This window comes from Rhinichthys klamathensis, unplaced genomic scaffold (genome assembly GCF_029890125.1).
Source record: "Rhinichthys klamathensis goyatoka isolate OS25496 unplaced genomic scaffold, OSU_Roscu_1.1 h1tg000303l_1, whole genome shotgun sequence".
Lineage (NCBI taxonomy): Eukaryota > Metazoa > Chordata > Actinopteri > Cypriniformes > Leuciscidae > Rhinichthys > Rhinichthys klamathensis.
In genome coordinates this window covers 621742-645729 of record NW_026606822.1, presented here as the reverse complement: position 1 = coordinate 645729, position 23988 = coordinate 621742, and the positions used below count along the sequence as shown (strand labels likewise).

Here is a 23988-nt window from a genome sequence, read left to right as displayed (position 1 = left end):
TTCTTAATTGAGATACTATGAGTCGGAGGGATAGAAGAACAGAGCAAAGATGTCAGCGTGACTGGGGAACAACATACAGCCTCTATTTGCACCCAAAGAGGTTTACACAGTTGTAAATCATACCGGCACCAGTACAATAAGTTTCTAAAGTTGGCTGCCCAGTAATACGTTTGAAAGTTAGGCAAAGCCAAACCTCCCACCTCTTTTGGCTTAACAAGATGCTTTAGACTTATTCGCCTTGGCTTGTTATTCCAAATAAATGACGAGATAGTCTTTTCCAGACCGGAGAAAAATGACTTAGGAATAAATATGGGCAAGCATTGAAATAAATATAAAAATTTGGGAAGAATGTTCATTTTAACTGCATTTACCCTTCCTATCAGTGACAGAGGGAGGGGTTTCCATGATAAAAACATAGATTTTGTGAGATCGAATAAAGGGCTAAAATTGGTTTTAAATAAGTCAGCATGTTTACGTTCACTTGGATACCCAAGTACCTAAATTGGTTATTAACAACTCTGAATTGGAAATTTGAATATGACAGACTTAATGCAGTAGAATTTACTGGGAATAATTCGCTCTTGGAAAAATTCAATTTATAACCTGAAAAGGTACTAAATGAGCCCAATATTAAAAGAACTCGAGGAATTGAGACTAGAGGATTGGATAAAAATAAAATAAGATCGTCAGCATATAAAGAAACCTTCTGTTCTAGATCACCACGAAAAATGCCCTGCACCTCTGAGTCAGCACGTAATGCAATTGCAAGGGGTTCAATAGCAATAGCAAATAGAAGAGGGGAAAGGGGACAACCCTGCCTTGTGCCCCGACCTAGTGGAAAAGGATCTGAAATAATATTGTTTGAGCGTACAGATGTTTTGGGGGCGGCATAAAGGAGTTTTATCCAAGAAATTAATTTTGAACCAAATCCAAACCTCTCCAAAACATTTATAAGATAGCCCCACTCGATGCGGTCAAATGCTTTTTCAGCATCCAGTGAGACCACCACTTCAGCATTGTTGGAATGGGGTGAATACAAAACATTAAAAAGATGCCTAATATTAAAAAAAGAGTATCTGTCTCGAACAAAACCAGTTTGATCAGGTGAAATGACTCCATGTAAAGTTTTTTCAAGCCGAAAAGATAATATTTTAGCTAGTATCTTGTAATCACAATTTAAAAGCGATATGGGGCGATAAGAACCACAGTCTAGGGGAGGCTTATCTTTCTTAAGAATTAATGAAATAGTAGCCTGATAGAAGGTTGGGGGTAAGTTAGAATTTTGAAGACTCTCTAAAAAAACCAAAAGCAACACAGGGTATAATAATTTAGAAAATGCTTTATAAAAATCAGACGGGAAGCCGTCAGGACCCGGGGCCTTGCCTGTTTTCAAGGAAGCAATCGCATCAGCTATTTCTTCAATTTGAATATCCTCATCCAAAAAATCACACAAAGTCTTCTCTACAGAGGGGAAATCTAATTTATCTAAAAAAGTTTTCATTAAAGATACATCTTGAGGAGATTCCGAGGTGTACAAATTTCCATAGTATTGTTTAAATTGAGAGTTTATTTCTTTATAGTCAGTGGTAGTAATTCCTGAAGGTAACTTAAGTTGGGGTATCAAGCGTGACGTCTGCGTTTTACGAATTTGATAAGCTAACAATTTACCCGTCTTATCACCAAACTCATAGACCCTATGTTGAGCTCGTAAAAACAAATTCTCAGCTTCTTCAGTCGATAACAGATCATATTTTGTCTGCAAAATCTGACGTTCTTCATAAAGGTTGGAAGATGGGTTTAGTGAGTACTGAACATCAATAGCGGTTATAGAACTAGATAATTCATCTAGTTGCCTCTTTCACTCTCTATTTTTATAAGACGAATATGAAATTATTAAACCGCGCAGATAACATTTTAAGGTCTCCCAAATGGTAGAATAAGCCATACCCGGAGTACTATTGACTTCAAGAAAAGAAGATATATTTGAGGAGATCAATTTGACAAATTCTTTATCCTTTAATAGACCAGGGTTAAAGGACCATTGATGATGCTTTGGGGGTGCCTTTGGAAAGCTAAGTTCCAGTACAGCTGGTGCATGATCAGATATTACTATGCTTTCATATGAGCAATTCTGCAGATATGGAAGAAGTTTGTTATGAAGAAAATTTTTATTTTATTTTTTACTATTGTGCATAATATTTAATTTAAAAAACTTGTTTTGTTTTAAGTTAACACGATTATTAGTCAATGCAATGTCTCAGAATGGTTAAATATTGTCCGATCAGTAATGATAATGCCATCATAACTGTTTTCACTGGAAGTGGACATTTTGATCCATTTAAGTGTTTTTGGACTAAATAATTACTGAATTAAGTCTTAATGTTGGATATAGCCAACAGTGCTTTGTTTTTTGTTTGTGTTTGGACTTTAGTTCACCCAGATTCCGTGAGGGCACTGTGTAGCGAGGACAGCTCTGGTCTTTGGGGGACGTTAGTATGCTATGTCTCACGGCGACATAATTTAAGTAATCTAAGTTGACAGGATAAGTATACCCCTAAAAGATGTGCTTTCGCACAATGTGCTTCGGTCTAAACGAGATTGTTAAAATGCTCTTTGAAACACGTTTAAGGTGGCATTGAAAAATTGTTCTCTGCTATAGTGTTTTGGAGCTCTGGAAAACATATTTCCTCTTACCTAAAGTCTGGAAAGCACGAGAGCAGACTGGAACTTTAGTTGGGTGGGGTTTACAATGGAACAGATTGATTACATTTCAATTTCTTGCTGTAGTACAGAATCTGGAATTGTTGAGGACTGGTTGCACAGAGATGAGAAAAAAGTAATTATGCTAATTTAATGTATTATTTTATTTATTACCGTATATGTAAATGATATAATTATGCATATACATATGTATTTTGTCTATATCTATCTGTTTATCTGTTTGTCTGTCTGTCATAGGGGTGTAACAATATATCATGTCACAATATATCGCAATACAAAAATGCATGTATGTATCATGGACAGTGACGACGATCTGTATTCACCCAAAAAGAAAATTTCTGTGTGAGAAAAAATTCAAGTTTTCAGAGTTTTAGTGTCAGTACTACATTAAACTACTATATATAGTGTTGAATATAATCTATAATAATGCAATGGGGGTTATATTTGTGGGTACTGATAATGCCAGATGTCTTATGTTTCCAGTAAAAAGTGGCCTACATTATATATCTAGTCAGGGACAGAGTGCAAGCATATTCGTCTAAAATAATTCTGTATTTTCAGCTTCAGAAATATGAATAGTTTTATTCTGCTGTCACCGTTGTCCTGTGCATTGCGTTACCAGCAATATCGTAAGTTCAATATCGAGTTATTTATCGAATCGTGACATGATCGTTACACCCCTAGTTTGTCATATTCAAAAATATCATTATAAAGTAGTTTTGTTTTTTTTACTCCCCAACTTAAATGTAATTTTACAAATACAATGTCAATTCAGACTGTTCTTTGTGTAAAACTAGCCAGGTAAGAAAACCGACTGATAGGATGTGGGTCTCCACCCACTGTTGTTACCTGATAGCCCAGTCTGAGTTAAACTGAAGGGGAGTTTTCTTAAAGCTCAAAGTATTTTTATTGACTGTTTTAGTGTATTGTTGCCTTAGTCTGTTGTGTATTGTTGCCTTAGTCTGTTGCTTTCCTTGGTTGATGAATTCTTCTGATGATAATTATTTCTGAATGTAGCAAAGGGTACAGATTAACAACATTTGCTAGTTGGAAGATTTTAAGCCAGAGAGTGATTGAGAGATGGGAGGTTTAAACCTGGTAATGTGAATTTGAAAATAGATCTGATTCCTGTCAGATTTATTTTGGAAATAATTCCCATGACACAAAGTCAGCCGAGAACCTGGATAGTGTCGTGTCAAGATCAGTTTGTTTTGAAGGATTCTTGTCAGTGAATATTAATTTAATCCATTTATGCAAAGAAAACAGTCTAGATATTGTTCCAAAAGCAGACAGAATTTGGTGCATATAATTCCATTAATTTGCCAATTCATTTGCATAAATTAGTTATTGTGTGTATCTTTATATTTTCAGAATCAGAATGAGCTCAAGCCTTTTTTCCCGCGGCTAGCTTATTTTTCCAATTGTTTTTAATGGGAGCGCAGCGATCATCACTGTCACTTTATACCCAGCCATCCAATCACAGTGGAGGAGGGGCGGGACAAATACCCCACCGACCAACATTCTGCTTGCACAACGTCAACAGATGACAAGAAGCATAATAATGGAACAAAATAATATAAAACAAGAGCCAGAGCAAATACTTTACATTGTAATGACATTTTTTTATATAGAAACAATACAGAAACAAGCTATCTGTGAAATCAGATACTAGTAACACTTCATAATGTACATTGTAATGATGAACGCGGTTGCCCAGCCCTGTTTGTTTGAACTGCGAGAGGCGTCAATTGCCGTCATTACGTTGTGTCAAGTTCAAGTCTTACTCTTTTGGCGTAAATCGATGCGTACGGCCGTCTGCCGGAAGCTAGTTATTTTAGTCGATAAAGTTTTAAATATGTATATTTTTCTTACACGAACGCATCGCTTCACTTCAGAAGACCTTAATTAACCCCCGCAGAGCCTTGGAGCACTTTAATCATGAACAGATGCGCTTTAATGGATTTCCAAAGACGAACACGCATTCATTCCCATTATCAAGCTTGAACGAGCCGGGACATTTTTTAATATAACTCCGATTGTATTCGTCTGAAAGAAGAATATCATACACCTAGGATGGCTTCAGGGTGAGTAAATCATGGGCTAATTTTCATTTTTGGGTGAACTATCCCTTTAATCTATGAATCAAACAGTCAAATCCCTTAATAAATGTCGCTAAACGCCACACACTTGGTAGTGAATTCGCCATGGGCATTTGAAGTGAATTCGCCATGGGCATTTGCTTGCTTCGGCTATCACACCTATGTGCATGTCCTGAATGGTTACGCTCTAGTGGAATTATGCCAGTTTGAAATGGCAAAGCTTACATAAAACATTTCCGTTTTATTTCTAATTTAAAATACTCTCTTTTGCCTTTTGAGCTGTCATTTCTGTGCTCTCCGTGACTGACACGAAGAAAACGCATCTGAGGTAAAATAAAAAGATTAGGCCCTACCTCTTAAGGTATTATTTTTTCCAAGTGTTTTATTTGAATGTGCTATTTAAAATGCTTTTAAATATAAATGTAACAAAGTTCAAGGCACAGGGAAGAAGGGGGTACCAGTGAACGGTAAACGGAAGTTTTAAAATAAATTGAACAAAATAAACGGCAGGTGCTTCATAATCATAGCCAACTGCCGCCTATACATAGACAAAACACAACGTAAATGTCTCAGGCATGTTCTTCTCTCGTCTTCCACTGTCATCACTCCTCCTCATATCCTTCGGAGCTCCTGGGAGTCCAGACTGGTGCAGCGCACAGTGGCGTTCATTAACACTCGTGCCACTCCCTTTCCACGGCTCGCGCCCTGCTCTTCACAGTAACAATAAAGCGACATTATTTTGACTGATAAAATCTTGTGTATTTTCTTCCGTGCTCAACTATTGTTTTCAGTGTCGACTAATAGAAGCTGTACTGTTAAGTCGACTAGTCTTGCACATCCCTAGTGCTCAGGGCTCTGTAGAGCCGTCCAGACGGCATCAGTTCAAAGAGGAACTGGCCTGGATGTGTGGGGTCCAAAATGAATAAAAGGGCAGGCAAAATAACTCTGGACCCCACACATCCAGGCCACTTCCTCTGAGTACAGTTCATGGAGAGTGGGGAGGGGTGTGCGGGTGCACTCTCAGCAGTCCGAACCAGCAGACAGTTATGGAAGTGCAGAGGGCAGACTCAATGACTGTAGAGTAGAACTGCGTCAGCAGCACCTGTGGTAGATTGAACTTCTTCAGCTGCCGAAGGAAGTACAACCTCCGCTGGGCCTTTTTCACAATGGACCAACACCAACAAGCTGCAGTCGGCAAGTCTGGCAGATTGAGTGGACTTAGGCAAAATTTTGAATGTTTACAACTCTTATGGTCCTCCCCCACTATCAACGAATACCCCCCCCCCCCCCCCCCCCCCACCCCCACCCCCCCCACCGAGTTCATGCTCGTCGGAGATTTTCAGTGAACGCGCCCGTCTCAGCATCCATTAACACCATGGATTATTTGGAGGTATGCTGTCCTGGCTAATCTACCGGTAGTTTGCAATTGCTAACGTCATTTATACTCTAAATGAGCTTACTCGATTTTCCGCCATCACTCTTCGTTACTGCGCGAACTTCCGCGAACTTCGGACATGTGCATGCGATTGTAACGTGCGCGAGGGTGGCGTGTGCCCGATCTGTGATTGACAGTCAGATCTCACACCCCCCTGCGCTGATTGGACCCGATGATCCGGGAGCTGTGGATTTTTGCAAAGCAAATAACACGCTCCAGGTGGAGTTAGAAGCTCGTTTTTGTTTTCTAAAACCACTTTATTTATGTTGTTATGTCGGATTATAGTGTCGATTTCACTGAATATGATCAAAAAAATTTTGCCGACTGCAGCTTTAATCTATTTTTGATTGATCTAGTATGACCAGATACGTCCCATGACATGACAAAAAGAAAACAACACCTAGTTCTTTTCATTTCCATGGTCGATGTTTCTAGCCCTTGAGGTTGGTTTTGTTTGTTAACCTGAAACCTGTCCCGGACCCTCCTGCTATGGGCAGAGTAAGAACCATTTATGGAGAGAATACTTGAAAACAGGTTTGACTTCTCTACTTCTCCAAGAGCCAGGGGTGAAACTTCAACAGTCTTCATACACAAAGAACTCAACGATCAGGTGGACGTCTCAGATCTGAGTCTCTGTCTGTTTGGGTGTGGACAGAAAAGCTTTAGAGAGAAGAGGTCTGGTCCATTTGCTGTTGTCTATTTGCGTGGAGCCACTGTGCTGAGAAACATGTTGGGGAACTCAAGAAAGGGGAATGACAGAAGGTTGAGCTTTTCCGAGGCTGTTCTACTTAAAGTGCACCACCTTTGGTAAGATACAAAGTTGTGTGCAAGAACTTTAAATATTGTAGGGTGATTGTCATCGTAAAGGAAAGTTTTACTTCTCAAGAGATTGCTTTTTCATAGCTTAGAAGACCTAATGGAGTTCTCAATTATGTTTTAGCTAACTTTCTAATCTGAGCACAGTAATATAGTTGAGATTTCCTCTGTAACTCATTAGACATTTTAGAGAGTATTCAGTTTGAACTTGATTTCTTTCCATTAGTTAAACCAGAAGTAAATTCAAAGTTGTTAGACTAAGTATAATGAACTAGACACTGTAGGTTGTAACATTGACAGATCAGGGTCTATTTGACTTCCCAGCATGCACCGTACCATAAATAAATAATTCAGATACTGTCTGTTTGTTTATGCTCTTTCTGAGCCACCTGTCATGTAACGAGACAAGTGAAGAGTGAGTGCTGTGTAGATGACTTGCAAATAAGATTTATTTTATTGCTCTTAAACCAATCAAGATCGTGATCTAATTTGATTATTTTTACTTTCCATAGACATTGTCTTGTGTTTTTCCTAGTTCTAGAAGACTTGGGGTAGTGGGAAACCATGTTGTTGGTGAAAAAAAGTATTGTATATTTTTGTGAGATTTTACCACCCAGTTACTGCTGCTTCATGAACTGAGGACTGATGGGAACTCTGTTGTGTCAGTGGCTCCGTGAAGGATGTTCCCATCTGAGATGGTCCTTCGGCTCAGTTTGCCTGCAGCTGTGGGAATATTTTGGGAATGGCAGCAAGTCTGTTTGAGGTATTTTAGAGAACTGGGTAGGCTAATTGTAGGCTTGACAGGTAACATCCTTTTAAAACTACATAAGAGGCTTGAATTACACACACACACACACACACACACAGAATGTTTTAAGTTCAAAACAAGCTAAGCATTATTGACAGCATCTGTGACATGCGGTCAGTTACCACAGAAAATAATTTGACTTGTCAAAAGTTGTATCTGTAGTGCAGGGCTTACATTGGTAATCAATAGGACAAGGCATTTTAAAAGCAAACGTGCTGCTAATATTTATTTTTCTTTTCAAGGGGATGAATTTACTCTCTCATAAAGTATGTTCATGGTTCTTTTAGTTATAGCACACAAGTTGTATGTAATTGTATGACACTTGTGATGTTTTGCTAAACTTGAAAGCCTCAAGCCCTAAATATACCTTGGCCGTCTGTGTTCTGCGACAGTCGCTCACTATCCTTGTGACGTATACGTCATCAGTAGAGTCCGCAGACGTTCGCGCGCCCCCCGTCCCCATGCAGCTCAATTTTTGTGTCCGCGCTGACTGTGTGTGTACAACAGCGCTTGCCCAAGGTGAATGTTGAGACAGAAGAGACCAGTAGGTTGCAACACGCCAGCCCAATTGGGCGTTTTGCAATCTATTTTGCGGGCAAAAATGGGTTTGGGCGGGTGGATAAAAATTGGTCTGGTTTCGGATCAGTTCGGCGGGTTTTTGTAGCCGAAACACTGACACTTCAGATCCTTCTTCCTGCGACTCTCTGTTCAGCAGGCAGCAGTCTCACTCACACACACACACCCACACACAACGCGATTTTCATGACAAAACTCTAGGATTAACTGCCTGTCTCAAAGAATAGCTAGGTATTAATTGTTCTAAATCACAGGTGTCAAACTCAAGTTTGCCTTTAGCCTATATTTGGCATAGGCCTATGAAAATATTTTTTGTGTAGCTTAGAGTTGGCCAGCCAGTCATGAACGCCTCTGCAAAGAGTCGGCACCCCTTTTCTATAATCAACGCGATTTTCATGTTATGCATGTTTCATGTTGCTATTTGAAATAATTGAAATGTTAAAGCGGGTTATTTTGTATGTCCATATATCCACTCAATGTTTTTATGTTACTGAATGCTTTTGTTCCAAGCGACTTTTATTGACAATAAACAGACTCATTGATAGCCTATTATTTTCATAACATAAGCTTATAGTTTAATAGTAGAACAGTCTGACTGAACAGTCATTTGATTGAATATTGATTCTGAAATCGGATAGTCGAAAAATGGGTCATTTTAAAGCTTGTTAATGATTTCAATGTGTTTAAACGAGAAACAAGCCAAAAAAATTTGGCCGTTTTTTTGTGCATTCTCGTGGTTTTTGACAAGGTTTTGGGCTGGAAAACCTTGCTGGAATCTGGCAACCCTGGTGATGTATTGTGCAGTTGTCGAAAAGAGTGTAGAAAGATACAAAACAACATGCTTTTCCAAGAACAGTAAACAAACCATCGTTTTTGTTGTGGTTCTTGTTCTAAATTTTGCATGCAATGGCTGATCCGCTACTTTTCTTCTTCTATCCGAGCGAATGTCCTGTAAGTGCCCTCCGACGTCTTGTAGAGTATAGAAAAGCAAAGTATATGCTTGAGTATCATTGTGAGCCTCAGTCCCCAATCAGGGTCCTTTTGTGTTCCTAAAGACAGTTTAATGGGTTTGGAATGACATGAAGGGTGAGTAAATCAATTGTCAGTTTTGAGAGAACTATTTTTTCAGCCGAAAGGAGCACTTTCATCATCGGAGTGAATGAATGAGGGGTGGGGAAAGAGAAATATTGCCATGAGAAAGAAAGATTGAACAATGTCAAAAAAAAAGGTCAGATTAAGAGATGCAGAAACTGGTTTGAAAGCAATAGATTTTGTGCTGATGATAACCCAAAAAGGCAAGAGAGAAGAGGAGTGAGTCATGAAATGGCGAGAGAAGCCAGGGGGAGGGAAAGAAACAGAAAGATTTGGGAGAATGAGAGAGAGAGAGAGAGAGAGGGAGGGAGGGAACGATAGGAAAGCGAGAGCTCTGTCCATCACCTGCCCATTTAGTTTGGAGCTGCAGAACAGATTGCTCAGTGCTGATTTGTCGTCTGTACATGCATACAAGTAAGTAATGTTTCCCACTCTCTTTCTCTCACTCCATCATTGGCCTGTCTTCTGCTGGTGTGTAGGTCAGGTGGTCGTAGTGGGAGGGAGTCAGCTGAGGTGTCAGACTGTGTTAGTGGAGCAGGTTGAGATGAAGACGAGTGAGCCGTGTGTGGGCTCGTTTTGGGGGCATGTTGTTGTTTTTGGTAGCGATGCACAATAGCAGTTTTTGGTGTGTAGTGAACATACTTGTAATTTAGTAATTTTAATTTAAGTGTGTTTAAAATGTTTTTGAACTGTTAACTCTTCTAATTATAACATTACAGGACCGAATTAAAAATGAAAACATTATTGCTTTATGATATCTGAACAGTTTATACATTCTGTTAGGAATATCATTGGCATCTTTAGTTTTTGCATACGAGAGTTTTAGTAAATCATCTTGATTTTCTGTGGTTTTTACATAGATCACACTTACTCTTAGTGATTTTAGGATTGTGTTTTCTTTGTGCATTGTGCATTTTTGCGAATTGAAAAGAAAAGAAAGTGCAGCGTTTCTTCAGGTCATCTAATTATTATGTTTAGCCATGATTTTCTCTTAATGTACACTCTGTTCTGTAGTTCTTTGCTAGTGTCAGATAGCTTATTGCTAATTCATGTAAACGCAGTCAAATTCATTTATATTAGCAGGTGCACCTGACAGACCCAGTGAGCAGCTCTGCTTTGCATTTTCTGTGTAAATCCTGTAACTCTTTCTGCCTCCAGGTTTTCCTGAGCCTTTCCTAACCCTTGCCCAATGTAGGTCTTAAATGGGTCATATTATACTTTTTAAAACAATTGTATATCATTGTTCTTGTTGCTCAGTATATAGAGCATAGCACTGTCAATGTGCTAAGTTCATAGGTTTGATTTTTAAAGATCACGCAATGTAATAATGTATTCCTTGAATGCTCTTTAAAGTGTGTGAAGGTGTCTGCCAAATACATAATTGTCACCTTAAACAGACACAACTCTTAATTTACCATTCAAAGTTTTGGGGCTGTTAAGATTTTTGTCAAGTTTTTGATAGAAGTGTTTTATGTTCACCTATGCGCCATTTATTCTATCAAAAATACATTAACACAGTAATATTGTGAAATATTATAATTTAAAATAGCTGTTTCTATTTTAAGATGTGTGTGTAATTTATTCTTATGGCACAGCTGAATTTTCTGCAGCCGTTACTCCAGTCTGCAGTTTCACAGCATGATCCTTCGGTTGACTGGACTCTGTTATGATTTGCTAACCTCTTCAAATGTGAAATGGGTTGCAGATTTACTATCAGGTGGAGATACATCTTTATAATGTGCTTTGAAAGGTTATGCTGAGCAGTAGGTGCTACACACAGATAGGAACTGCTCAATTCAGGTGAGCATTTGTGAAATGGATCAGAAAAGGAAAGATTAATTAAATGCAGATTCAATTGTTTTAGAGCCTTCTGCTGTAATGTTCTTCTTGTATGCAAATACCCACACTGACTGTCTCTATGGGAATGTCACTGGCATTATGTGTTGTATCAGCCTCTTGTGTGTCACATCTCAGTCATGCTCGGCTGATGTGCTTTGACAAATCAACAGCTTGTACCGCTGTCAAAACTTCCCAACGACTTCAGGGGCTTTTCAGCGCATAACCTGCCATCAGGCTAATGAAGTGTGTCAGCCCTGGCGATCCTCAAGAGGTAAAGATCTAACAAAACACTGCTGCGCCTTTGGTGACTAGACATGATGTTGGTGGCATCTGACATCCCTTTCAAGATGCGTCTCAGCCACTTACAAACCCAAATGCCTTTTTGTCCTGCTGTCTAGGGTGACCTAAGTTTAATTTGGTTTTTAACAATATGCAAATTGTCACTGTTCAGTGTTCACTGCAACATAAGCAGATGCTACGAAACTCTCTGTTTTTGAAGAAACCTGCCTACTCTGACTCCTAGGAATTGTGCAAAGTCAGCCAATAACATTGGAGTTTGCCGTTTTGAGAATCTCTTGCCAATTTTACATTCAATATACATCAGACAGGGTGGGCTTGCCACCTAAAGGTTTATTCAACACCAACTGTGAATATATTGCTGAAGGTCGCCCTCCAGAGGTCTCTAGAGGGCATCTCTCATTAAATGCTTTTCAATACTTTCAATAGTATATTCCAGGTATTTTAGACCAAAACTCTATCACATTCATTCAAACTCGGCAGTCCTGCTTTCTCATTAACTGCAGGACAACCTCAAGCAAAATTCAATGTAATAATAAAGTAATCATCTGGCTTCAGTCGAGATGGATGGATCATCATCAACTCGTAAAACAGAGCAGTAAAACCGATACGTGCCTTCAGAAATACATTTGTATTTGTCCAGAATGGCATGGAGGAACAGATTGTGTGCCAAATGGCAGGGGAGTTTTAATTGATTTAGGATCGGCAGTTAAAAGCTACGTGAGCTGAGAATATTCGATGTGATGTGAAATAATGTGTTTGAGCCACTGGCTTGAGTCCCATTACAGGCCAACGGAGCGAGGGAACAAAAACCGAGGGCTTGATTCTACTCCATGCGGTGTGTGTCATTGAACCGTACTGCAGTCTGCATTCACACACACACACCCACCTGTGTCTCTTTCAGCAGCTTGTATTGCATACTATTACTAACAAATCAATTCCTCAGCTGGATCAGTCGATTATACCGAGCATTTTTTATTTGATCTTCAGACGAACACTTGTGACAAAATGTGAATGATCTGATTGCCTTGAGTTGTTATGGAACATGGTTTAGTTCTAAGGATTTTTGTTTGTCCACAGGAAACAAGATGGCCGAATCCCACAAATATCTGACCCGTTAGAACGTCCTGGTTTGGTCAAGTCCTTTCCGCCATCACCTGCTCCGACTCTTCTAAAGGTTTGGCAGATTTTAACATTTCACTCCTCTTTCCTCTAATCCAGTTATATTCCAGCATGGCCTTAGGTTCAGTCGGAGAAGTGGTAGGAATATCAAACAACTGCCTTCTCTCATTTATTTCTTCCTGCTGTTCAACTGTCTTTTCCTTTTTCCTTTGATAACCAACTATTGGAAATAGATAAGCTGTGTGTGTGCATACTACATATATCCAACTGTCTTTTTAATTGTTCTGTTTTCTATGGAAGACTTGATTATTGGAGTGCCACCGAAAAATAAAAGGATGAAATCAGTCAAGTTATTCAGTAACTTTAAGTAAATAAATTATTTTATTCCATAGGGATGCATTTAACTGATAAAAAGTTACTGATAAGACATTTATATTGTTACTAAAGATTTTTATTTAAAACATTCTATTCATCAAAGAATGCTGACAAAAGTGTTTGATTCCCACAAAATATTAAGCAGCACGACTGTTTTCAACATTGATAATAAGAAATATTTCTTGTAGATTTAAATTAGTATGATTTCTGAAGGATCATCTGACACTGAAGAAAATTATTCACAATATTGCTGTTTTCACTGTATATTTGATCCAATAAATGCAGCCTTAGTGAGAAGAAGAGACTTCTTACAAAAACATTAAAATATCTTACCGAGCCCAAACTTTTAAATAAATAAATCTCTTCAAATTGACAAGTTTATATACAGTACCTCCAGGTGTTTTTTTTAGCTTGATTGGCAAATAGATAGAGACAAGCATGTGTGGAAAAAAACATATTATTATAATAATTTATTATTTTATGAATTCATAATTGATTCCTTCATTGTATTTTTAGGCAGCACTCCTAATCCTCCATAGAAATGACTCTTTAGTAATTCATGCTTAAGCATGTGAAGTGTGTAACCAGATAATTCTGCGCTAGCACTCAATTTCCCCTTCAAGGACCAACATCCAATTTTAACTTTAGAAATGATACTTTTTTGAGGAACAGAATGCTAATGTGATCCGAAAAGAAATCCAAGCTCCTCCAGGCATCAAGATCTCCCGATGAACCACAAATTAAAGCACTTCAATAGCAGTGGCACCTTTTAGTGTGAGCTGAACCGGTGGTGGTTCATTACTGGACTTTCCAGGGAGGCTTTAAATAAAAATTTTAGGGGGCTCAGCCTCTCTTGCCTCTTCTGAGCTGCCACTCTTTTGGCTGTTAATATCAGCTGTTGAATAAGACTTTAGCTAGTTTTATTTGTTGAAGATGAGCCATTGTTTCTCCAATGCTTGCTCTTCTCCTGGGACACCTATTCCCCTCATTTAACACCCAAGTGCTTTTTAATTGAACCCATCTGTGTCTCTGAGCAGCTCTGAGAGCCATTAGCACAAGGGCTTCTGGGAACCAGGAGGACTGAAGTGTCCGTGTTTAGGGATGTCCTAGAATGATTAGCGTCCCGGTGGTATTTTGAGCAGTAGAATAAGATTAGCTCAATCTAGATTGTGCAGTTAAGCATTTATGTATTTCACCAAGTGTCTCATAATGCGTGATGCTTATACTGTACAATCAGCTCAGCATCTCTGTAGAGCCACACCGGGCTTATAAAGGCTGGGAATTTAGTTTCTGCATGATCCAAGTGAAATTGGATTGTAACCAAGTTACCGATTCATTTTTGTAATTCAGTGTTTATTGCCTGTAGATTATGGACTTTGCATTATGGTTTTGTTGTATTCCCCGACTATTAATAGTAAGCAATATTGTATAATGCAAAAGTAAGATTTTGTTGTACACAAGGTCTGCGGATTTGGTACAGGTATCAACATAAAAAAATATATTGTAAATGGGTTCTTTTAATATCTCAATTGTTCCATTTTAGAACAAATTGAGACTTTTTAAATGGCAAATGTTTCATTATATTTGTTTTTGTGCTCATAAAAGCATTAAATGGACTCATTTTTTCCCTGTCTACTGCCTTTCATGTCACAGTTCAAGATGGACACAATTAATGGAGTGGAAATATGTGCATCATTGTCCTGCAGTGTAATTCATCACATGGCATTCATGACTCATGTGATTGTCTCAAAAAACACCTGCCTCACCAGTGTTGTTGTTAACTAAAACTATTAGAAATCATTTTCATTAATTGAAATAATAAAATTTAAATATTTGATTAAAAAAACTTAAAAAAACTTTAGAAATAAGTTGAAGTGCTAAAATTACTGAGTGCAATCTAAGTGCACCTAAATCTAGCAAGAGAACAGAACAGGGGTGCATTTCCCAAAAAGTTGTGTGGTTAGAACGAAAGCTCTCGACCTGTGGTTAGAAGCATAGTTTCTTGTTTGCATGACATGTGGACTTAATAAATCCTTATCTTGAGCAAAACAAGCAAGCTGACATTCAGTACAATCTATATCTGTAATATCGAATATATACACATTTCATTTACGTCTTTTAGTTTGTCTAGAGATTTAAAGCGAACGTGCTCTAGTATGAAAGAAGGAGCCTATGATTAAATATGGACATAAAGCAAAATAACTGAGAAAAATTCGAACTCATCCTCAGATGCCATGTCCGTAATTTATAGCAAAAAAAACCTGGAAAAGAAATATCTCAAAACGAGTTTTTCGGGAAACACTCGTGACTAGCTAGTTGATTTCTTCACGGATGCATGGTACTTGTCACAAGCGCGCCAGATCCCTTTGCACCTCCCCTCCGTTCACAATCACCAGAGTTCTGATTACCATCATCTGTAACAACGCAATCAAAGACACTACTTATTCTGCTCTCTCACACACTTCTTTGTCTTTGTCTCATCCATTTCACTCGCTCTGCTGGACTTTACAGACTCTGGTGATCCGTATTCATCTGCATCCTCTTCTTTGTTTGATGTATATGTATCCTGGAAGTTGTGTTGTGTTATACCCTACATTACTGTTTTGAATTCCTTCTGTAGATACTCTAGTAAAACTCAGAGTGATAAATATATCTGTGTCTGTCCTCCATTGTGACAATACTATGGTAGTAGAAGAAAGCACAGAAACATGAAAGGTAAATCAAGGGCACTGAGGGCAAGATAAGGACTAAGATAAGGAAGAAAAAAAATCAACATCTGTCTAGCGCATGTTTACATAAAGAAACAATGGCACATTCCGAACCAGGTGAATAATACAGGCATTTGCAAACTGCACAACATTAAAAAAAAGAGTTCATAAAGGCATAAAGGCATAAAGACATGACCGACGGCGTCACGGATCATTTATGCAAAGATATGGTGCTTGCAAATATCGTCAATAAAGCCGGCGTCCAAAAAAAAAAATACCGTCAAGTATGTGTGTTAGGAAACATTAATTCAACTTCATGATTAAAATCAAAATCGTAATATTGATAAAAAAAAATTTCACATATCGCACAGCCCTATTTTAAAATATTAATAGCAACTATTGTAGTATATAATTCTAAAATAACACTGAGCCTGAATGCAGAACTTGCATAGCAGATTTGAAATAGTTTGATTATCTTTTCCGCCAGATGAGCAACTGCCATCAAAATCCAGGTATTATAGATCTTTTTGGTTGATGACGTCACGTTTGCTGACATGTCATTGGAGAGAGGTCATGTGGTTGAAGTTAACCAAAGGACAGTAATCATTTACAGAACTATTAAGTGTCCTGCTTCTCAGATTTTTCTCTTTAGACAAATATGCTAGTAATTTATAGTAAACACCTCTATAGAGTTTCAGAAGAGATCTCAAAAATGTTGCAAACTGTGCCAAGATTTCTGAGATTTTAAAATGAACTCGTTATATTTCTCGTCGGCTATGCCGTCCACATTAATTATACAGCTCTGTACTCTTACTGTTTGCCAACAATTGTCTCGTTCCTGTCTATTTTTATTTGTCCTACTTAATTTTAGGTGAAGCATCTGAGACTAAGTTGATACTAAAGTGAAAATAGATCTGAAAAGTCTTTGAGAAATAATGTTTTTCTCCTCTGGGATCAGACATAGCTTAGAAACCTATCTCACAGGAATGAAATTCTGGCTTTCCCAGACTGATTCCTTCCTGAATTTGTAAACACCTGGACCCTGGGAATCATCCTGGCAGGGATGATCCTGGAATCAGAGGTTTTGGATGATATGTTAGATTCTCCCAAATCCCAGAGCAATATTAGCATTCAGACTGGATGGCTTTACCACAACAACACCATGTTAGAAAACACTTTGGTTGCACGTTATTCACTTTTACAGACATTTTCAAAGCTGTTTTTTTGTCATTCTTGCCTTACTACATTCTCACATTTATGTTTTTAAACCGCCTGCCTTTCATGCTGTTGTATAATACTGTGTGGGAAAATGCATTATAGTTGTGCAACTGTGGCAACAGGAAATCATATTATCTCTCATGAACTCTGATATTATGTCATCATTATGATATACCATTGTACATTTTTAGTCTGATTTTATCAGTATTTCTGACAGACACTGTAATGGAATGGGACATATTTGCATTTATATATTATATTAGATATTTGGGGAATTAAGAATAAGAGGCTTGCGTATTACAGCAGATGCATTGCAGTCAAACACACATTACCTCACCTGTTTCCGCTATTGCACTAACCTCTTGAGGTCATCCAAAAGTTAAAAGTTTTCACAGACTCACTTTAGAAATCATGCAAACCTTCAAAGTTTTCAAAAGAGCAGTTTGGCATTTTGATTAATGGTGAATTCTGTCAGCATTTTGGACAAACAATTGAATTGCAATTGAATTATCAAAGATACCAAAACAAAACCTTTTTTTTTTCATGTTCTTTGGCTTGTAAATCTGAGGGGGCATGTGCGGTTTGAATGTGCATGACGCTTCTGTACTCATAGCCTCACACACACACACATCCACATGTCAGTTACCAGTGATTTCCTTCAATACGAGTTTCGTATGGCACGCTTGACTGAAATACGGGAAGTTGCTGCAGATTGAGGAAGCTTTTTCTTGCCTTTCCCGCTGCTTTTCTCATGAGCAGAACATCTGAAGATTGAGAGAAAGAGTGTTTCGTTGCAGGTCACAGTTGTGTGGCTCTAAGGGTTCAGCTGATTTAACTGACTTCATCATGGCTAAGAGTATGTACAGGTTTCGCAGTCCAGCACTCGCTGCCATGCACCACCGCAGGCGGTTCAGTGATGTAAGTAGACTTTAGAAACGCGTGAGAAAATAATCAATCATAGTGAAATGTGGGAGTTTGTATAAATGTGTGTGCTTATATAAAAAGACCAAGGGTTAGTGTATAGACATGTAATAGTGTAATGTGTGATTGTGTTTCTGTTTACTGGAATGTGTGCTGATGTTTTACTTTTAATTTCGTTTTTAATTCTCATTATTTTTTCTCTCATACTGCAATTCAGTAATGAGAATCATGCTGTCTGGACCTAATTTAACAGATATTATCATTATGTATAAATGCTTCTCAATTTAAATAATATATTATTGTTGAATTCACAAGCAATTTTTTTTCCCCATTAAGGTAATTGTCCATTAAGGGGAGAAATTGTCATGAAAAGGTCAATTTAGATGTCCTCTTGATTGTGACCCAGTACAAAATGAAAAGATAATAGTAGATTTGTATTATGATTTTACATAATGTTATATTGTTCTGCATCTGATAAGGGTTTCTCATTCATTCATGCTTGCATAGGATCCGTACAGAGTGTTCTGTGCGAGATCGTGATGAAATAATGTTATAGGATGTCTTTGTTGAGAAAGAGTTCTCACACTTATGTTGAGAAATGTCAAATTCACTGCTGTGTCCAATTCGTTGATTCTTAACCGTTTGTGAAATTATCTTAATAAGTAGCATTTCAATTTGTCAAGTGTGCATTAGCTGTAAATGTCCCCACAGAGATAAAGAAAACCGCTATATTACCCAACAGTTTATTAAATAAGCGGACTAATTAATGCCTTAATTCAAACTTAAAAAAGTGTTGGGTTATAAAAAGTAAAGATAGTTTAACTGGGTGTTTGTTCAACTTCAGGCACTCCTATGTCCCAATCCCAGGGGTTTTTATTAAAACTAACAGATTTTCTTTTTAAATAAAGAAATGTATAATGTAGTGCTGTCAATCGATTAAAAAAAAATTCTCTGATTAATCGTGATTAAAACACATAACAACTTTAAGTGTTTTTATTAACATTTATTAAACATTTAAAAGTTTTAATATATTTTATAATCACTGATACTAATACAGCTGATGTCTCCATGATTTTTTTCTCCCAATTTTAAACATTAATTATAGCCATTCAACATTACAGTGTGATTGAAAGCTATCATTTTTTAAAAACATTTATTAGGCTTCAAAAAAATATAACAATCCTCACATAAACTCATAATAAATGTCATAATTTCCCGTGCCTCTATATTTGCCATATTTATTTTTACGACTCTTTACGTTCATTAAAGACTGCTCTTATGAGGATACTCGACTAACCAGACATTTTGGCGTAATTGTGCCATAATGTGGCATAAGCATCCATAGTTGAAGAAACCAGTTATAGCTTAATATAAAAACAATATAAATTGTAAATCACCACGTGTGTGTGTGTGTGTGTGTGTTCATGTTTATATTACATTGTGGGGACAAAATGACCCCACAAGTATAGTAAAACTTGAAATCACCTACATTGTGGAGACCAGCCAGCGGTCCCCATGAGGAAAACAGCGTATAAATCATACTAAGTAATGTTTTTTGAAAATGTAAAAATGCAGAAAGTTGTGTGTGATGGGTAGGTTTAGGGATAGGGGCAGTGTAAGGGGACAGAATATACAGTTTGTACAGTATAAAAACCATTACGCCTATGGAGAGTCCCCACAAAGATGTGTGCGCCTGTGTGAGTGTGTGTGTGTGTGTGCAGTTGTTTTTGATGAATCAGCAAGTCAGAGAGAAACAGATAGAAGTTCCAGTTTCAATACAGCATGTTGTTACATTGAAGTCATTTAAGGTTCTCTGAACAATGCGTTTTCTTGTTGATAAAAATCAATCAATCACTGGCAAGGATTTTGCAGAGTCCTATCTGACTTATCAGAATTTAACATTAAAAATGCTACTGCATAATGACGAACTAGATTTTTTACAATCTTCTCAGTAGTTTTTGCCTGTGAGATGATTACTAGATGATTGCAGGGTGTTTTGAGTGTTGCTAGGTGGTTACTTACTTTTTTTTCACCTATCACAATAATTGTAAATCCAATCACTTAGTGCAGGATGAGTTGCGTTTAATATTTAGATTTAGAAATTTGTTCAAATTCTAACCCTAAGTATGAGCATTAGTAATAGTGATGCTAATAATCAGGCAGGGAATTCTGAACAACGTTCCCCTTAATTTATGTTGGCTTCTTATGCTGGTTTATTCTGAGCTGTGTGCTCAATGATGTGACTGTAGCTGTAGCTAGACAGGTCATATCCTTCAAACCCACAGCTGCTCTGTCCCCGTGTTAAATTCCGCTGTTTCACAGTCTTCATCTCTCATTGAGTTGAAACGTATGATAGGGAGGAAGGCTAGATTGATGCACCGTTGATCGTTGGATCAAAGTATAGGGAGCTCTGTCCATTACAGCGAAGCCACTGTCCCTTAGAGAGCCGAGAGTAGTTCTCATGTCAAGTGGACTCGCAGACTGTCAGATCTCACTCTTTATCATTGTGTTCATCCTCCTCTCTCTCTCCTCCTGATTCTCAGACATCAGATATATTTGCAATGATAGAGCGAATGCAGGTGAGAAGTCCACATTTTCATCCGGTTCTGTGTTTATTGCTTTTCCTGCGATCTCTCGCTTTTTACGACCTTCTAACTTTGTGACACCTTCCCTGTCTTTGCTTTATTATTACTGTAATCTACCTGTCGTCTACATTCTGAGGTTCTCTTTCAATACGTCACTCAATCCATATTCACTTTATCATTTAAACTTGCACTCTTCTGTCATTCAACTGTTGAAATGATGATGTGTTGGGCTAGAAATATACTCTACGCATGTATGGAAATGCTTGTTTAATGTATTTTAAGGTTTGTTGAAGCATTGCAATTTTAGATGTTCCAACGCTTCTGAACTTTAACTGTAATTACAAATTCTTACTTATTAAAAAATATCTATTTTTTTTAACTCATTTAATGTTTATATTTTCCAAACTTCTAAAACTGATTTTTTTTCAGCTTTAAATTTGATTTTCAATCCCAGATTTTCAGTGTAAAATCCCAAAGTACTTAGCGTACATTATCACAAAACTGTGATAACTGTACTGCCCATAAAGAAAGCGATAGAGCTTCTTTTAAATATCTCTGTAATTTATACACTTATAACAAGAACAACTTTAATGCCAGTGTCTACTATGGCTTAATAGCTTGAATAGATTAGAATAGCTTCTTGCGTAGAATATGTTTCATGCCTAATTATCTCTGTGTAATATCTGTATTACATTTTTTTGTGTATATTGACCATGTTTTCCATTTCTGAGAATTCTCAAATATATACATTATTTCAAGTTATTAATTTCAAATGATGAATTCTAATTTCTGATATTTGCCATTCTATTAATGTATGTGAATTTTGATGCATGTTTTTAAATTAACTGTATGCACTAAATATCCTCTCCTTTTTTTTAAACACAGAGCAGTAGAATGGAGGAGCAGAGGTGCTCTCTTCCACCTCCTCTCAAAGTAAGTGTGTATATTTAGAGCCACATAAACACGCATCAAGTGTTATAGCCATCACGGACCATCCCTGCCATCAGCGTTGTGTTTATCACATGCACACAGAAACACACAATGTTGCTTTTATTCCAGACAGATGTTTTCGCATTAACCCTCGGTCTCATAGCTTTAAAGTTCAGAAATTCTCTGTTGCCTTAAAATGTTGATATTTTAATGCATCCCAGGGCTACGTCTGACATAAAGGCTGTTCCAAAAGAATAGGATCATAATTATGCTGCCTATTAATATACCTTTTGGCCAAATTGTAAGGCAGGACTGCATGTATTCTCTGCAGAGAAAAGACCAAATGCTTTGCAACTAGCTCAATGAAAATATCCAAGATGATGGAAATCTATTAAAATACAAGTATTGATTAAAAAATGAGTTCCAAATGAGTCAACGTACTAGACAAGCACTGTTACGATGCAATGTTTTTCAGCATCTTGTGCCATAAGCATTGCATCTTTTTAAGATGCTGCCTTTGATGGGTTAAAAATAGTTAAACTTTTGACAAGCAGAAGATCAATGTCTGTTTTAAACAATGCGACATTGAAATTAGTTTTCTTTTTAAATTACATTTAAATTAGGTTTGTTCTTGCACCATTGGCTTATTTTGAGCACTCGTACACAAACTTACTTACAATGTAATGCTTTATACTTTTATGAGTTTATAAAGGTGAATCACATATTAAACTCAAAATATAAATTCCCAGAAAGTCTTTACATAAATATAGAGATGTACTGTTATTGTTCCATGCTTTTAAGGCCACGTGTGGCAGCATAAAACAGCAGAACATGTGATCAGATGCTCTCACCTCAGGCTTTGTGAATGTTGTATATAGTTCAGGGTTTGTTTTGGAATCGTGAGTCTCCTCCGAGGGTCTAGACTTGAGCTCTGCGTTTAAGGGCTTTTACTCTTTATGTCCCTTTATATTTCTTTCATCTGCACCTTAAATTGACTCGAATGAAGGCCTCATAATATTTAATCTCTCTCGATTGCTTCCACAGACAGAGGAAGACTACATTCCATATCCCAGCGTCCATGAGGTTGCAAACTTGTTTGTTTTTTTATATGTAAATATGAATGTGTTTTCTTGTTGTACTGGTTGTAAAATACGTTTTTGTGGGTTGTCAGGTATTGGGGCGTACTGGTTCTTTACCACTGATTCTGCTGCCTCAGTTTGGGGGTTACTGGATTGAAGGGACCAATCATGATTTAGGCTCCTCCTCCTCACCAGAGGAACCGCCCCCTTGCCCAGCATCACAGGTTAAACTCGAGACCAACAGCATAGCCAAGATCTACAGGAAACACTTCCTGGGCAAGGTTAGATCTGTCTGTCTCGTTCGTTCGTTCGTTCGTTCATTCGTTCGTTCATTAGATCTATCTATCTATCTATCTATCTTATCTATCTATCTATCTTATCTATCTATCCATCTATCCATCTATCCATCTATCCATCTATCCATCTATCTATCTATCTATCTATCTATCTATCTATCTATCTATCTATCTATCTATCTATCTATCTATCTATCTATCTATCTATCTATCTATCTATCTATCTATCTATCCTATCTATCTATCTATCTATCAATATTGATATATGCCAGGTTATATAAAATAAAAAAACATTCTAGAGTTCAATCCCAAAATCAAGTCAGGACTGTTTTCTCGCCAATGAATAAATGAATGGAGGATTCTTATGTAAACAGGAGTGTTTGAGTTGGTTGTTCTGTCCTTGATTGCCGTTATTGTCATTTCCCTCTGCAGTGATAATACTCTTTGAGCTTGCTGTCTATTAGGGTCAGAGCTTTTAGCAATCTGTGAAGTAAAGAGTCTTTCTGAGAGTTTATGTCTGTTTATAACTCTTCCCACAGGAACACTTTAACTATTACTCCGTGGACAGCGCCCTGGGACACCTGGTCTTCTCTGTGAAGTATGATGTGATTGGAGACCAGGAGCACCTTCGACTGTTGTTTAGGTACTTCAAACACACACACACTCTCGACTCTTCCCAGATGAAAAATGTATTGCTTTGATGTTTTGAATTCTCAGTTATGTTTCATTAATACTTTTGTCACAGATTATTTTCTTCTAAAATACCTTAAGATACATAAGTAAATAACTAATATACTGCATAGTAAAAGGACACAAAAGCCACAAAATGTGCATCTCCATTTCTCAGAAGAAACTTTAATTTCCTATTAATGCTACTTCCTTACATTCGATTTACAATTCTGCATCCTTTTTGCTACTCTCAATTCTCAATTCAGATCTGAATGATGCACAACCCGGTTCCAGAAACATTCACATCCACTGTCCTCTGTTACATATTCTCTCGAAGCTGGTCTGACTTGCGTGCTCTAAATATGCAGCAATAACACAAGGGCACATCTATTCTTATATAAC

The 23988-nt window shown here is 37.5% G+C and overlaps 1 protein-coding gene across 8 annotated transcripts in view; it reads left to right on the top strand.

Annotated features, from left to right (window-relative positions):
• rap1gapb (RAP1 GTPase activating protein b) overlaps positions 1-23988 on the top strand; it is a 115655-nt gene that overhangs the window by 76566 nt on the left and 15101 nt on the right. For 3 of the 8 annotated variants that reach the window (XM_056270390.1, XM_056270385.1, XM_056270383.1), the window contains exons 1-6: positions 9823-9961; positions 12764-12860; positions 21498-21545; positions 22587-22625; positions 22714-22902; positions 23457-23560. In XM_056270390.1, the coding sequence (XP_056126365.1) occupies positions 9828-9961; positions 12764-12860; positions 21498-21545; positions 22587-22625; positions 22714-22902; positions 23457-23560 (611 nt within the window). In that variant the 5' untranslated portion in view covers positions 9823-9827. Of the gene's footprint in view, positions 1-6887; positions 7063-9822; positions 9962-12763; positions 12861-17858; positions 18025-20570; positions 20607-21497; positions 21546-22586; positions 22626-22713; positions 22903-23456; positions 23561-23988 lie in introns of those variants that run through there. The other 5 variants (XM_056270391.1, XM_056270386.1, XM_056270387.1 and 2 more) reach the window with 4 other exon arrangements.